Source organism: Lagopus leucura, unplaced genomic scaffold (assembly GCF_019238085.1).
Source record: "Lagopus leucura isolate 7727_CA_CO unplaced genomic scaffold, USGS_WTPT01 Super-Scaffold_100002, whole genome shotgun sequence".
Classification (NCBI taxonomy): domain Eukaryota; kingdom Metazoa; phylum Chordata; class Aves; order Galliformes; family Phasianidae; genus Lagopus; species Lagopus leucura.
In genome coordinates, this window is record NW_024962263.1 from 73,054,812 (window position 1) to 73,071,624 (window position 16,813).

General features: G+C 39.1%; 1 protein-coding gene across 7 annotated transcripts in view; it reads left to right on the forward strand.

Annotated features, from left to right (window-relative positions):
* OXR1 (oxidation resistance 1) overlaps positions 1 to 16,813 on the forward strand; it is a 241,077-nt gene that overhangs the window by 27,499 nt on the left and 196,765 nt on the right. For 6 of the 7 annotated variants that reach the window (XM_042869630.1, XM_042869625.1, XM_042869624.1 and 3 more), the window contains one exon: positions 5,881 to 5,962. In XM_042869630.1, the coding sequence (XP_042725564.1) occupies positions 5,946 to 5,962 (17 nt within the window). In that variant the 5' untranslated portion in view covers positions 5,881 to 5,945. Of the gene's footprint in view, positions 1 to 5,880; positions 5,963 to 16,813 lie in introns of those variants that run through there. The other variant, XM_042869627.1, reaches the window with a different exon arrangement.

The window sequence follows — 16,813 nt, forward strand, 5'->3', positions numbered from 1 at the left end:
TAGTGAGGATTTGCCTCGACTTACCTGCAGGCAGAGGTGGGGAATGAGCACACAGACATCTCTGTGTTGTACCGACTCTGTACATTTTGTGCATAAACTGCATATAGCTGTGAAATGAAAAAAATGGATATAAGGTATTATACAATGCAGGAAAGGAACAGAAAGGAAAACAAGGGGTTTTAAGACATTGGTGATTGTGTTATTTTAAAGAGTGAAAGACTAGGATTTAAGAACAAAGGATGAAAGAAAAATTATCTGATGAGGTCAACTGAGCCATCACTGAGAAGCAGAGTAAACTGGTAATTGTTTTTTGTTGTCTTTGTCTTAAGACCAGAAATATTTAACTTCATTTTGGAAGAGGAAAACATCTGTCTGGGAACTGCATGAATCAAGTGGAAAACACACAGCAGTCATACTTTAATTAATTTGTGAAGAAAACTGGAAATGTAATCCTGTTAATTTAATCTTCTTACCAATGTAATCTTTACAGACAATAGTATAAAATCTTTGGCAACTATATGATTGCTGTAGCAGTTTCGTGACAGATGAAATAATCAGCAGTCAAATATATGCAGTTAATTTGTATACATCTAAAATACATTCTCTTCAGATATCAGAAGAAACATGTTAGTTAAAAAAAGATACAACAATAAAACTACCAGAATTAATACTTCAGAATGATCATAATGTTGGCTGCCCTTGTGATACACAGTAGGCAAAATCAATTCTTAAACTCTTCATACTGAACTGACCTTTCTTCATTAACAGAAGGCAGTTGGGTTTATTCTGTAACGTGAAAATTGCTGTTGAAAATTTCATTTGCATTTTATATAAATTAGTCCTTACATGAGAACTGTGTGTTGTTTGTGTCCATTTGAATTTGGACTTCATTTTATTGGCTCATTTATTTTCATTTGTCATTTAGTTGCATAAGGAGACACTAAGAAGCTAACACTAGAAGCTGCCAGAGATTTTAATTGTTTGAATATTAGGGCATGTTTTCTTTAAGTACAAAATACAACAAATAAATAAAACCAAAAAAAGCCACACTGTATAGTGAATTAATGCCTTTCATGTTTGGTAAAGGTTTGATGAAATTATTTCTTGTCATTTTGAAATGATTGGTTGCGCAGTAAAGGCTGAATAAGTGATCTGAGACAGTTTCATAGACCTTAAGGCCAGAAGTAATGAATCTCACTGTTTGTATCCACAAACCACTACATTTCTTCTGGGTAACCCTGTACGTTCCCAGTGTCTTCTACTAGATATAACTTGTGTTCCTTGAAGGATAGCTTTTGGGAAGGTGTCCTGGTCCTAAGTAAGTATCCTATTATACTGCAAATAGCTACTTGCTGTTGAAGACATTTCTCACATTGCTTTGTTCCTTAGAGCAGCTTGGACTCTTAGATTAAAATAGTTTCTTAAGCGTCAAAGAGGGCAGGCATCTGCTGGAGATGGCTGTGTTCAAGACAGAGCACAGGGAAAAAAACAACCACAAAAATGTTGTGCCAAGTATCTGTAGGTGATTTATTCTTTTTTTTTTTTCTGTACTTTTTTCAAAGTGACTGCAAATAACTTTAAAGTATGGCATTTAAGCTTATTGTACGCTGTGATGTGTTGAATACTAAGGGTGCATGGTTCTGATCTCTGATGGCATTAGGTAGAATTACAAAAAAAGCTGTCTATGTATAGGAGTAGAGTGTAGTAAAATACATGATTTAATGGGGAATTTAGCTGAGAACAGGAAAGTTATTGGTTTAGATTGTAATCTTTCAGATGGAACCATCAACACAGAGGCACTCTATTTGTTAAGTATTGTATGGGCACTTTGATATGTATGTGCTTGCAAAGTGTTGAAGAGCCTTTGTTTCTTTGGCGCTGTTGGTAACTTTATGTTTAGCTGAGGCAGTAGCTGCTGTACCATTTGAATTAATGTTTTATTTAATGCATTTGGTGACGGTAGCAATCTTGCTTTCCAGACTGAAGATAATTGTGTGTCATGGAACAGGAAGATGATGCTGCTAGCAGCATTTCTGCTGAGATAAGTGCCAACATGTCCAACACCTTGCTCTTCCAATCAACTTAAAGAGAGGATGCTTCAGCTGCTCAGAGATTTTACAGCTGTTGATTTTCTCTGAATATTCTGTTTTCTGAGAAACTTTAGTATCTTATGTCATCACTAAAATTATTATGTCCAAGAGGAGCCAGAAGGAAATGGAACCCTTCAGTTAAAGTTCTTATGAACCTAAAAGCAATCCTACTTTCTAATGTAAAGTGCTTAATACATAATAAATACTTGTCAGTGGTGCCTTTTTTTTTGTGGAAATATAAATGATCAGCCAATGATTGAATGAATGGTATAAAAATGTTCAGTTTCATTGAAGTTCTTGGGACTGTAAGTTACTGCTGTTTTGTCAGATGGGACCTGGAGACTTCTAGATATTGACCTACATAGTACTGAAAATTAAATTAAAGAATCTGAACTTTGCTGCTTACAGACCAGGAAGCCCTAAGATCTCCATAATACACTTACACATTTAGGCTTTATGTTGTATGAGCAGCTATGTAGATGACTTGAATGTGTGCACTATGGCAGATGATGAACTGCAGTCCTTAATCTCAGCTGCATTCAATCTCTGGGTTGTGTATCTCACAGGCTAATTAGAATCCTCAACAGGGAAGTGGAGTGTGATTTCCCAGGGCATGTTGGGAATGTACATGGCCCAAATCCATTGATTTTCAGTTGGATTTGGCTACTTGGCTTTCTTAGAGGCTTTTGAAATTCCCAATCGAGACAGCTATGGGAAGGAAAATGTTCTGTAGGATGGTAATGCTTCTGCCACTAGCCCAGCTGTAGGGCTGTGATTCTGCAACAAGAGAGCACAGAAAGGAAGAGGGAGCTTCCCTTCATCTCTTGCAGCTGTACAAGTGAAGGAGCCACACCAAGCAGAAACAAAACAAAAAGCTAAAAAAGCCAGTGCTTTAGGAACAGTTGATAAATTGAGACAAAAATGTCACTGCTCTAATCTGTAGTGAAATAGAGTGCTTTTAAAATACCATTTCCTTGCATGGAGATAACAGGACATTTTACGTGGTGTCATTTTATCAGGGGTGACAGAGAGATGTGGAGTCCCCTTAAGCATCTTATGAATTTAGGACAGAGTTTGAAGCCCAAAATCCTCCTGTCAGTCGAGATCATGTAATCACAGCTCATTTCTGATTAACAAAACATTTGTATTTAGATTGCACATTTACATGAAGAAATCAGTGAGTGGGTATAGGACATGAGCAAGACAGGAGGAGGGGGTGCAATCTGTGTAAAGGAGCTCACAGAGAAAACCAAAGAGGAAGGACACAGATGGTAGAAACGGGGGCAGGCTGCTTGGAAGAATATGAGATGTACAGGATCAGTAGCAGTGCAGTCAGAATAGACAGAGCTCAGCTGGAATTGAAACTGGCAAAGAAGGTTAAGGACAAGAAGAAAGCTTTCTGTAAGTCCATCAGCAGCAGAAAGGAAGGTAGAGCATGGACCTGTAGCTCAGTGTGGCCGTGTGGTGAAAAAGCTGTGCTTTTTGTGCCTCAGATTTCACTGCTGAAGGTTGTCCTCAGGCCTCCCGGATCCCTTGGTTTTATATCAGAGTTTGTGGGAGGGAAGCAGTATCTGCAGGGATACTGTGTGTATCTGCAAGGCAGAGCTGGGGATCTCACTTGTATGTTTGCAAGTCCATGGGACTAGATGGGATGTTGTCCAGGATATTGGAGGAAGTGGCTGTCATTACTCAGCCCTGGTGAGGCCTCCCCTTGAGTACTATGTTCAGTTTTGGGCTCCTCACTACAAGGAAGACATCAGGACTCTGGAGCGTGTACAGAGAAGGGCAACAAAGCTGTGAGGGGTCTGGGGCACAAGTCTTGCAAGAAGCGGCTGATTGTTCAGTCTGGAGAAAGTGAAGCTCAGGGGTGACATAATTGCTCTCTTCAGCTGCCTGAGGGAAGGTTGTGGTGAGGTGGAGGTTGTCCTCTTCTCCTGTGTAACTTAGCAACAGGACTAGAGGCAATGGCCTCATGTTGCTCCAGAGGAGATTCAGACTGGACATTAGGTAATGCTCGTTCTCTGAGAGTGGTCAGGCACTGGAATGATCTGCTCAGGGAGGTGGTGTAGTCAGTGTCCCTGGAGGTGTTCCTGAAACATTTAGATTTTGTACTGAGGGACATGGCTTAGTGGGGAATATTGGTGGTAGGTGGATGGTTGGACTGGATAATTTTGGAGGTCTTTTCCAACCTTGGTGATTCTGTGATTCTAAGAGGCTACTCTCTTGCTTTGGAAAATCATGGTGGCTGGGAGAGGCTCTTGATGGCTGGAAAACAGCAGATGCTCAGCCAGTAACTTGTGTGGCCCCTCTGGGTTCTGTACTGAGACTAGCACTTGTTGGTGTCTTCATTAATGACACCAGTGAGAAGACAGAGTGCAAATCAGCAGTTTTTGTGGGCAGTGTGCTGGAGGAAACTGCTGCTACTTGGGAACCTGACCAGATTGGAGAAATGGACTGACAAGAACCTTGCACAATTCAGCAAAAGCAAATACAAGGTCTTGCTCAGGGAATGGAATAACCCTCTGTAACAGCACAGGCTGTGAACTTGGGAAGCAGTGCTGCTGAAAGAGATCTGAATTCTCTTGTGAACAGTGATTTGAGCACAAGCCAACAGGGTGCCCTGACAGCAAACGAAGTCATCTGCATCCCTCAGCTATGTGAGTAAGGGTGCAGCCAGAAGGTCAGGGAAATGTTCCTTCCTCAGTATCATATTTACAAGATGGACTGTGCAGTACTGTGACCAGACTTGGGCTCCCCAGTAATGACAGGATGTCAGCGTATGGAGACCAAACACAGTGACTAAGGGCTGTAGCACTTGACATACAAGGTGAGGCTGAAGAGCTGGATCATCTCAGCATTAAGAAGAGATTGTGAGAAGGAGACTTTAGTGCCATGAGCAAATACCTGAGTGGTGGATATAGAAAAGACTGAGCTAGAATTTTCTTCAAGGTTCACAGTGATAGGCTTAGAGGCAGTGAACATAAAATTGAAGATTTTCATTAGGTATTAGGAAAAATGCTTATGCAGTCTTGATGGTGAAGTAGTGGAATTGATTGTCCATGGAGGTGTTTGGGACTCAACTGGCAATATCCCTGAAAACCCTGATCTGATTAGACCTGATTTAAGCTGAAGCCCAGGCTAGGCATTTTCTTCCAATGGAAATTATTCTATCATTCTGTAACATTTTCTTTTTTTTTAGTAAAAGTTTTTTTTTTCAAATAATAGGATTTCTTGAGGTCATTGGGTCTCAGTAGACCCATCTCAGGACATTTCTTATTCATATTAATGGTTCATTTCTGGAAAAAATACTAATTTACCAAGGTAGTCATTGAACAAACTGAACACCAAAATGCAATTTAGATGTAAATTTATATGTCCGTGTTTAGACAAGCAATTCACGGTGACCTTGTTTACTTGCATTAAGGCACCTGAATTTCACTTGGTTAGATGAATTCTCCATTCAGAGAACAGGCGCTTTCAGATGTTGCCCTTCCAAATATCAGTATACTGAAGTCTTGTGCTCAGTAACTGCCTTTACAATCAGGCTTAAGCTCTACCAGCAAGAGTTGTTCTTAGGTTTCATAACCTTTATCCTTTTTTTTTTTTTTTTTGTTAATATTAAACACATTAAATTGTATTTGTTTTGATAACCTATCTATATATTTCTGTAAAATTGACAGGTATTTTCTGAAGCTGCACTGGGCAGTATTTACTAATGTAATTATTGTTCAGGATTTTAAAATCATGGTCCTGAGTTGCTTGGTCTAAATATCTCTCTTTTTTTATCCAGGTCAACAGAAACAGCTTGTGCAGAGCAGTGAATTTATAAATGTGAATCAGGCTCTCCTTTGCATCATGTTTGGCACTAAGAGGTCAGTTCTCATCTTTGTTATGCTTTTAATCTCCAAGACAGTACTATAGCTGATGTGACTATTCACAAAATTTGTTTGTTCCATGGGAAGCGCTGTACAAAATATATGAGCTGGATATATTATTCTTTCCATTATTTTGATTGTTTTTTCTTTGCTGTACAGATCTGGTCTACTTTAACTAGCAGGTATGTGGTATAAAAGCCATTAGCAGACAAGCAAGCAGTATCCCTATGTCATTATGGGTCCTGGAAAGACTGACAGAAAACACAGTACTTGTGCTGGAGGATATCCCTCCAGTTCTCAGAAGCAGAAAATAACACCACGTTCACAAAGCACAGGTTAAGATACATTATTTTCTGTCATTTTAGGGAGTCTATACTGAATACAAGATAACCTCCATCTCTCATTCTGCGTGATGCAGTGTCATAATCCAAATATCTCAAAAATCTGCATTTCTTAATCTGCACCTTCTGAGAGCTTCTTTTAAGCCCCGGGTGGTGCAGTTCTGCTCCTGTATCTGTAAGCAGACAGCATGGCCTTGCTTCCAGCTGCTGCTCGAACTGTTGTGCAGTGACATGCTGAGCCACATTTCCAGGTATCAGCTTTTGTACCTGTGGCTCTTTCACAAGGTTCTCCAGTTTCTCCATAGAACAGAGGTAATGTAGGCCATTCTTCCTTTGTGTGAACTCCATGATTTTTAATCTTGTTGGAAGGCTTCTAGGTTTTTCATATTTGCTTATTTGAATCTCTGCTAATTAAGTATTTCAACACTTTTGCGCCTGTAACATGACCAACCTAGTGAAGCCTTTACCCTGTGTGGTGGCAGAGTATCTTTTACCTTATACCTTCTATAGTTATAGAAATGGTAAGCTATTTCTGTAATAGCTTACAGTTTCTAATGGTTGGAAAGAGGAAAGGCTGGCTTGCCTCTAAGAAAAATCATGTATGAAGCAGCATATGCTGTACCTGTGGGAATCAAGTGTGGCAAATAATAGCAAAGAGGAATTTGGTTTTCTGAACCATCATCTCCCACAGCATCATCAGTGTGTGTTGCAGCCCTGCTCAAGTCAGAGTATTGCCAGGAGCTACTGGGACTTCTGGTCCCTTGTTCTTCTGTTAGGTGTGGACACAGATGTCCCACGAAGCATCAGACTCAGCTTGCTGTTTTGTGTCTGTTTGAATTCTGGTTCTGGACTCTATTAACTTGAATATGATATCCCAATAAAATATTTTTTTAGGGTAACCTCAGGAAAAGGAAGCTTGATCTTGTTTTGGAATAAATACTGTGTATGTTGCTTTGGCAGTGTGATGTATTTAAGATAACTATTGGAGGGTTTATTAATAGTACTATAATATATATATATAAAATCCTCACCGTTTGAGGATTTCTGCTTTAAATTAGTCGGTGCTGCAGGATATTAAAAGCCAAGTTAACAAAAGACTTTATGCTAAGTGAAATGGATTATATTGTAGTTCAGTTGGATTAGTTATTTTTGCCTGTTTTTCACACTAACCTGTAAAACTTCTGGGCTGATTTAGTTATTTTTTCCTCTCAGGATTGTCTCTATTCTCAGCATTATAAATTTTTATGGCATTATATATTTCACAGCAATGGCAAAAGGAAGAATTATGTCTTATTGGTAGCCTTGAAATTTAATTATCTATCTTTTTTTTCTCTCAGATTGAATCCTGGTTACTGTGGAAATGAAAATTCCTTTCATGGATTAACATAGAAAATGCAAAATTACATTTTAATGTCTTCAAATAAGAGGTTTTTTATGCCAAAAGTTACACGTGGGGAACAGAAGTTCTCTGGCTGTCCACTATCCTGCGTTCTGCCATTTCTTGCTTTATCCAAACGGGAGTGAAAGAGGCAGAGCAGACTTCCTTAAAAGTAGACTCCTATGTGCAAACTAAAAAAGTGCTTCCCGTATTCTTGAGACTGGTATCATATTTTTATTAGGCAGTGATCAAATACTTGCCAAAAATTTTGTTCTCGGTATTGCGGTACCTTTCGACTTTATTTTTCCTATATGACTGCTTACTGTGAATATGAAAATCTTGTGTTATTACAGATGTAAAGTTTGTGAGCTCCCACAAATAAGCTTCCCAAAACTACTGAGAGTTTCTGAAAATCTTGGTTTGATATGTTAATTCTCTTCCTAAAAGGAAAGTGTATTTCCTTGGAAATGCCATGAGAAACGAAGCAATTTTTCTGTAGGAGAAAATGATTCAAGATTTATTTTCTTCTGAAAAAATTTGGAATTATTTGTAGTAGAACACTGACAGTTATAATCAGTGCAAAGCGTTTAACCAAGTCACAGCACTCTGACTCAAAGGCTGTGTTACCTCTTGCCACCAGTCTGTTAGAAACTATCGGGTATGCTCTAGCTCAGGTCCTTTCTTATTTTTACCTTATAACTTTACATACTACTTTGTATTTAGTTGATGGTCTTTGATTTGAGTTGATTTGATTGAATAATGAGGTTAATAAAAGTAATTGTGTTATCAGAGCAACTTTGACAACATTTATATGATGAAGATGTTTCTCAGCTGCTATCTAAGAAGCTTTTGTGAATGTGAACTGATGCTGCTAACAAAAAGCTGAATTCCTCTTGATTTCAGTTTAATTTGAGAGCTGATCCCAACCTTCTAAATGGAGAACTGTCGTGTTTTTCCTGTGTGGTCTTATATTCTGCTCTGATCTTTTTCTCTATTGTGTTAATTTTTTTTTCCAATTAATTATATCTACAGTAGACACCAGCATGGAAACAGCAGAGGTCAATAAGTATACCAGTGAGTTTCTGATGTGATGTATTATTCATGTTGTATACTCAGCTCAGTCTTGCAAGAGCAATTGCTGATACACCTGTTTTCCTGTGGAAAGGAAACGTATGTGAGTGGCTCTAGGAAAGGGATTATTTTTAGGGACTTACTTTATGTGTGGCAGAATTGGAATTTGCTCTGCAAAGAGGTGATAATCAGGCCCCACATTAGCACAGCCTCAGGATCTGCAGCAGACTCTAGCTGACTGCCTACTTAACTGTGGTTTTCAGGAATGTTCTAACCTATGGTTATATATATTCTTCAGTTTGGAATCTTTACATTGTAAAAGTCAATTAAATGATGTCCATGTCTGGAAAGTATTTCTCCTCCATGACATACTTGGATCACTTTTCCTTCTCTAGTTTAGATCATCATGCTTCAAAACTTGGTTTGTGCTGAAATGTTTGGTCTCGAAATGAGCTCAGCTGACTAAAGGAAGCACTTGTGAGAACAGGTGAGAAGTACGAGGGCCTTTGCTTAAGCGCAGTACTCCATTGCTGGAGCTGCATCCATTTTTCCTTTTTTTGAGGCACTTACTTTATGGCATGTGTTTTAACTGGGTTTCTGGTAAAGGATACTATCATGGTACCATGAAGTGCACAGACCAGCACTAGTATCTCTGATTCATCAGAATTTAGCTGCCATATCCAAGTCTGATTGTCTCTTGCCATAACTGTTTGGCATCTCTTTCCTACTGCACTGCTTTGAAGCACGAGAAAGGTTGTAGAGCTAAGAATGGAGTGGGAGCCCACAGAATTTGTTGTCAGCTCGTAGGCTGTCGAGGGCTAGTGTTACCAGGTTTAATTCAAGCTATTTTGGAGGAAAAATAGAGCAACTGAGGTGCTGTTGGCTAGCACAGCTGCTAACTTCAGTTACGTGCTGGTGTAAGGTTTGGTGCTTTGAAATGGGTGGCCCAGTGCTGACAGGCTTGGCCTTTGGTCCAAGAGTTTCATAATACAGCATCTGTTCGTGGAAGCAAATAGTTTTCTTCCCAAATCATATTCTGTTCAGACATTCAGGATTTGTCCTGGGTCAGGCTGTATCAAGAGAAGTGTGGCTAGCAGGTTGAGGGAGGTGATTCTACTGCTCTGCTCTGCTCTTCTGAGATCCCATGTAGAGTACAGCTTCCATCTTGGGGGCATTTAGGACAAGAAAGACGTGGAGATGTTAGAGCAGGTCAGGGGAGGGCCACAAAAAGGCTACAGCACCTCGCCTGTGAGGAAAGACTGAGATAAGTGCAGTTGTTCAGACTCAAGAAGAGAAAGCTCTGGGAAGGTCTTGTTGCAGTAAAGAAGGAGAGGGGCTCTTTATCAGGGTGTGTAGCAACAGGACAAGGAGTAACAGATTTAAACTGTAAGGAAGTAGGTTTAGGTTAGATATAAGGAAGAAATTCTTCACTCAGAGGGCAGTGGGGCACTGTCATGGGCTGCCTGGAGAAGCTGTGTATGCCCCATTCCTGGAGGTGTTCAAGGTCAGGTTGGATGGAGCCCTAGGAACCTGTCTAGTGAAAGGAGACCTTCCTTGCCCATGGAATGAGGCTGGAACTGAGTGATCTGTAAGGTTCCTGTGAACACCTAGTGTTCTGCGATTATGATTCAATGAAAACTATTGCATTTTCTTAGACCAAGTCTTTCAGCAGCAATTTGAGTTCTGTGGTAAGTAGGAAAAAAAAACCCCAAACTTTCTTCCAGTGTCTACTTCTGTTGTTATGATTAAGATAGTAGATGATAACTGAGCTGGAAAAATAATGCGTGAGGGAGGATGAAGAGATTTGGAAAGACATATCAGTCTATCAGTCTTTTAGTCACTGTCAGTTGCTGACTCCATATTCTTCTATGTGGTTTTCTGGTTAGAAAGAATTAGTGTTTAATAGCTCTTGATGTGGTAAGAGTGTACTCTTTTCAAGATAATAAAAACTTATTTCTTCTTTTCCCTTGGTTAATTATTCTGTCCTGTTCAAAGATGAGCTCAAGCATGTCTGTATTTATATATGATTTCTAAATTTCTGTTCTTTTTTTTTTTTAAATCAGCGTTAGCCCTTGACCATTCCTGTTTTAGTTCTGATCCCTTTGCCAGCTTCCAAACCATGGCCAATAGGTGGCCAGTAAATGTCCACTACTAGATGGAGTGTGGGTCAAAGAGTATGTATTAAACACTATCCTTTTCTGTGGATTTTTTAAGTGTACAGAAACAATAATCTGATTTGGCCTCAGTTAACATGATGCTCACTATGCCCTTTCTTTGTAATTGGAAGGGATTGTACTTGGATAAAGCTGTGACATGCTTTGTCTCTTCTGCTCTGTTATGGAATAAACTTTGTTAATGTCAAAATTTGTTATGGTAGTGGATTGCAAAATAATGTCTATTGACATGGACTCTCTTTAAGTTTGCTACTGTTTCGCAAATACAAACGTCCAATGTTTTCCACTGTTTTATTGCTTTGAGACCTAGAGGCTCAATAGTTCAAAATGATAAGGCAGCTGTGAGACTTGGTTTCTAATTTAACTGCAGCAAACACAATGTAGTATACAAATGTGTGCAGGGCAACAGAATATGAGACATCCTATACTGATTTTGTTTTCAAGTTTTTTTTCTTTTGTATATCTTACCTCACATCTATTCTATGCTGTGCTCAATGAAAACTTAGATTTATTAATAAATCACATAAGATTTGGGATAGGGTAACTCAAGCCTTCAGTGCATATATTATCTCTCTGCTGTAGAATTCATCCTTCCAGCACAGAGCATGGCTCTCTCTTCTGTTAGCCCATAGCTTAGCAGCATTTGTTTTAGCTGGGAGTAAACAAGACAGAGGAGAAATGGAACTCAGCACATCGATCCAATTATAAATGACTGCTTGCTCACATCAGGTAGCAGCAGGGGAAGACTTTTCTTCTTCACCTTCACTGTTCACACTAATGCACTGCCATCTGATTCCAGATTTAAGGGGCTGAATTGTATTTCCTGAAAACTTTGTATGGTTGTAAAAAAGAACTCAACCATAAACAGAGACTTCTCTTTCAAATCTTTCATCTGCTTAGTTTTCCTATTTCAGTTGGATTTATTATTTGCCATGCACTCCTTCCTCTGATTCCGTTGTACCTGTTTCCTTGTTTTCTGACTCTACCTTGTCTGAGCATCTGCTGTGCATCCTCTGCCTCTTACTTTTAGTTCACACACAAGGACTGATTTCACTAGAATTCTTAAACTCCTTGTGACTGAGTCCATCCAGGAATTGGGCCCCTGTAATGTGGTACCTGCCTTAAGCATGCACTTCTTGGAAACTTGTCCTTTGTTAGTTTCCTTGATTCTCATTTCTCTAAACAGAATTTTAATCTGATAATCATGAAATGAAACTCCAAAGTAGTGATGTTTAACTAATGAAGTGTAAATATAACAAAAATTGTATGGTAGGCTAAGCTCAGCCAGTAGCCAACCACCTACTCAGTTTGCTTTCCCATTGCGAGAGGAGAAAAGGGAAGCCAGAGGACTTAAGGACTGACATAAAGATGGCAGCAGGTCTAGCGAAAGTGAGGACAAGTGAATAAAAAGAAGGAATTCATTCACTTCTTCCAGTGGGCAGACTGGTTTTTGCCACTTTCGGAAGTGCATGGCCTCAGCTTGCTTTAGAAGACGATTGAGTGTTACCCCTTTGTGCTCCTGTCCATCATCTTTTTTTTTTTTTGCTGAGCACCACATCATATGGATATGCAGTGTCCCATGGATTATTCCCTTGGTCAATCTGGGATAAGTGTCTTGGCTGTGGGTCCTCACAGTTCCTATTTGCTGGAGAGGGCAGAGTAGGGAAAAGAGAAAGCCTTGATGCTATGCAAGCACAATTCAGCAATAGAATCACAGAGTCATAGAATGACCTGGGTTGAAAAGGACCACAACGATCATCTGGTTTCAACCCTCCTGCTGTGTGCAGGGTCGCCAACCACCAGACCAGGCTGCCCAGAGCCACATCCAGCCTGGCCTTGAATGCCTCCAGGGATGGGGCATCCGCAGGCTCCTTGGGCAACTTGTTCCAGTGTGTCACCACCCTCTGTGCGAAAAACTTCCTCCTAATATCCAACCTAAACCTCCTCTGTATCAGTTTAAAGCCATTCCCCCTTGTCCTATCACTATCCACCCTCGCAGCCGTTCCCCCTCCAATTTATGTGTTCCCTTCAAGTACTGGAAGGCCACAATTTGGTCTCCCCGGAGCCTTCTCTTCTCCAAGCTAAACAATCCCAGTTCTCTCAACCTTTCCTCATAGGAGAGGTTGATGTGTTACCAATGCTTTTTTAATCACAAATCCAGAACATGGAACAAGATGGGCTGATGTGAAGAAAACTAACATCGTCCCATCCAGACCCAGTACGAGGTAAAAACCCCAATCAGTGTTCATATCCTGCAACTTAAACTACAGTAAAATGGCTGCATATGTAACAATGAGTAGAAAATACATCTGTTCAAAGCTTTGCCTTCCTATATTTAGGAATAAAATAACAAAAAAAGCTGTTTTGAGCAGCTTTGTGCAAACATTCCTGTGTCCTTAGTTATAAAACGTTTGTGAATACAGGGACATGATCTGTATTTTTACAAATGAGAATACAAAAGAAGGTTTTTTTAAATTACTCTCGAGTGGTTAACATTTTCTCAGGGAAGTTTTTACAAAAGCTTGTCTTACCAAAAAGCTCTGCTGAGCCGTGTCTGGAGCCTTTCAAAGGCACTTACATGATTTAGCCAACCAATCTCACATGTATCTTTTTGTCAAAGTAAATCATCTTCCTTTCTGCATCAACTTTATTCAGTAGCTGTAGTACTGAGAATTATGTAATTCTTCTGTTGAATTTCTTTGATGTGTGTTGGAGTTTTCGTGAGACTGTCTGATTATTGCCTGCAGATTCCATAATTGTAGGATTACATTTGAGCTTCAGTTATAACATTAATATTACAAGTTTCTTCTTCAAAAGTGGCTGGCACTTGAAATTGGAAATGAGCCTAAAATCTCAGTAAATGTTTGCTTTTTTTTCAGTTTGAATATTAGAATGATTATTTATTTCTCAAGCCATCAATTTCCATTGATTTTTTGATTGATTTCCATTAATTTTGGTGAAAACTGCAGAGTCCTTTTTTATTGTGATTCCATATCCCTTAGCCTTTAAAAATTTAGGAGGCAAAAAAGTTCTGAGCAAGACTTACAACTCATTGTGTACATGGCTGGTCACTTCACAGTACAGAGGTGTGTTGCCCATTGAACCTCTATTCATTATAGCTCTGCAGGAGACCCAGACCTTGGCATTCCTGCAGCCAATGCAATATTTTTGTATTGTATTGTTATATTTGTATTGACTTCACCTGAATTTTCTAAAAAAAGCTTTTCCATGAGTATGTGTGTAGAACTAACTCTAAGATACTCTTTACATGAAAAGATTATGATGAGAGAGGTTCTCGTGCCCCAGTTCAGCCAATTCTTGCATGGGAAAGCGAGAAAATATTTCTCACATACAGTTGGATTTTTTCTTGTGGTCAGAATTTGTGCTGAACTTGGGCCTCAGAGCCTTGAAGATATCTCCACTTGTTTCTCTCTTCCCAGTCTTAGTAGAACTGATCCTGGCTGTAAAAATAAGTTTGTAGGATTTTGCTTATTTTCAGTAAAGTAAATCTGTAGTGTAGAGGATTATCAGTACTACCACACGTGAAAACTAGTCTTAATTTAAAACTGCTCTAGTTTGATATCCATTTAAATGTGAAAGGTATGAAAATCAGCACCTAAGAGAGGTAAGGGCCATCATCTAGCTCTGTTTTCCCTGTAGAGTCAACACTGGTGGTCAAAAATACACTTTCCTGTTGTTTGCCAGACATCTTCCTGATGCATTCCATTAGTCTTTCAAAGCAGAGCTGGTACCGCAGGATGAGAGCTATTGTCATGCCTTATGGACTTTCAAAAACGCTTCTGGCAATTACATGATTTTTTTAGTTGTTTCTCCTTCTTCAGATACTTTTTAAAATTCCTGTGCATAATTATAGTGCTGTATGACAGGCTTTTGCTTTTTTCATTGTATCTTTATTTGCTAACAAAAATCCAGACATCCTGATAAAAACCAAACCTCATTTCATAATGTGATGCATCTGTGCCCTGCTTGTACATATCAAGCCTCAGGGTTACATTTTCAGAGTGGTGAATGGTAGGTATCCTCACAAATCCTTTTGTCTACTAATGGGATTTGTTCTTGCTGCTCCCTGACACCTTTTTAAATGTTCGTATTAGTGATTTATTTTATTATAGTGTTCTAGAAGACACTTAGTAAAGTGTGTTCTGACCTTGCATTTGGCAACGTGGACAGGTCAGTGGGACCAGTACTAGCTAAAGGCTGTGTCTGTGCTGTTTTGCTGCTGATAGTGGTCATAAATTGCTTGTTTTGCTGACTTTTTAACGTAAATGAAGGAAGGTGTCAGCACTGCTGGCTTTCTGGCTGGAAGCCTGAGAGCCTCTTGGTATGCCTTGTGTGTCTAGCTAATGCTACTTGGATGGAAAGTTTTAATTAAGTGCATGTCTGTGCATGCAAAGAAGAAATCAAAGGCACTAGGGAAAAAGGAAAGTGTATCTGCTCAGGACTCATTGAGGAGTAATTTGGTGAGAGCACTAAATGACTTTCAATTAATTGGAAAATATTTTCTTAAAAATTGCCAGAAAGTACAAGAAAATCAGCCTGAAAAGAAGACTACAAAATTAGTCTGTATTTATAATCCATTTGCTCCTCTCTTGTTGGAAGATGTCATGGTAATACAACTCAGGAGTAGAGATTGTGAAACTAATCTGATATGCTGGATTTCATTAAGATACATAATTGCAATTATCAGAACTCTGGAAGCTGTTTTACATACGGTCGTTATTTTTCATTTGTCATTTCCGTAACTGTTTCCAAGCTTAAAATATCCAAAAATTCATAGTTAATAGAGGTACAATTTTTATAGCAAATATAATTAGCAATATTAAAATTCCAGCTGTTGAAATTGGACTGATTATGTGGGAATTTTGGCTCTGTTTGCTGGTCCTCATACCTCCAGGGAAGAAAATTCACTCAGATCCTGTCCGAGGGACAGCTTCTTATGAAAGGAGAAATGTGAAGAGCAAGGATTATGCATTCACCAATAGATATGCTGCATGATTAATTTTGGGTAATGCTTGTCCTTGTTCTGCCTGCATTATAGCAAAACAAACCAGCCAACCCTGTACTCACTGAGGTAGCCAGAAACGTAGGGGTCTTGTTATGTCATACTGTATTGCCTTATTCATGATGATATTTTAATGAGCTCGAAATACAGCATGAATTCCACCCTTTTATATAGAAAATATGCTTTATTATTCACTTTGCTTTTCTTGCAGAGGAAGCAGAGAAGACTGCAGAAAACTCCATGAGGGGTCAGGAATGACTATGTAGTTGTAGCTGTTCTCCTTATTCAATACCCATCTTTAATGTAACTCAAAGATGCTCTCTGCAGTAAATAATAAGAAGGAAAGAACAGCACCCATGACTTAAACCTTATCAAGGTGAACTAATCTCTTTTTTTGTGTGATAGTGATTGGGTGGCTCCTTCTATTCATCTTCCTTTAAATACATGTCCTCTTGTGAAATGCTCTGTTGGATGGAACCTTTGCCATCCCCAAAGCCACATGTTTCTTAACAATAATATGGAGACAGAATTTTGGGTATTATTACCTAATATCTTACTCTGTTCTTGCTGATGTTTATGAAAAAGTGAATCAGACAAATGGAATAGATAAGGCTGTTTTCTTGAATTATCAGATGCCGTTTCAAATGTCTACAGCACATGGGAAATCTCAGGAGAAGAGGAGAAATAAATGCAACAGATGCATCACAAGAGCAAAAAAGTTATTTGTGAGAATAGTTCCAATAACTGAAGATTCCATCAAAAGGTTATTTACCTATGGACAAAGAATTACATTTTGCCTAACTTTTTCTGATCTCAGAGATGAGAAGTACTTTGGCATTTACCATCAGAAACTACTTAGAA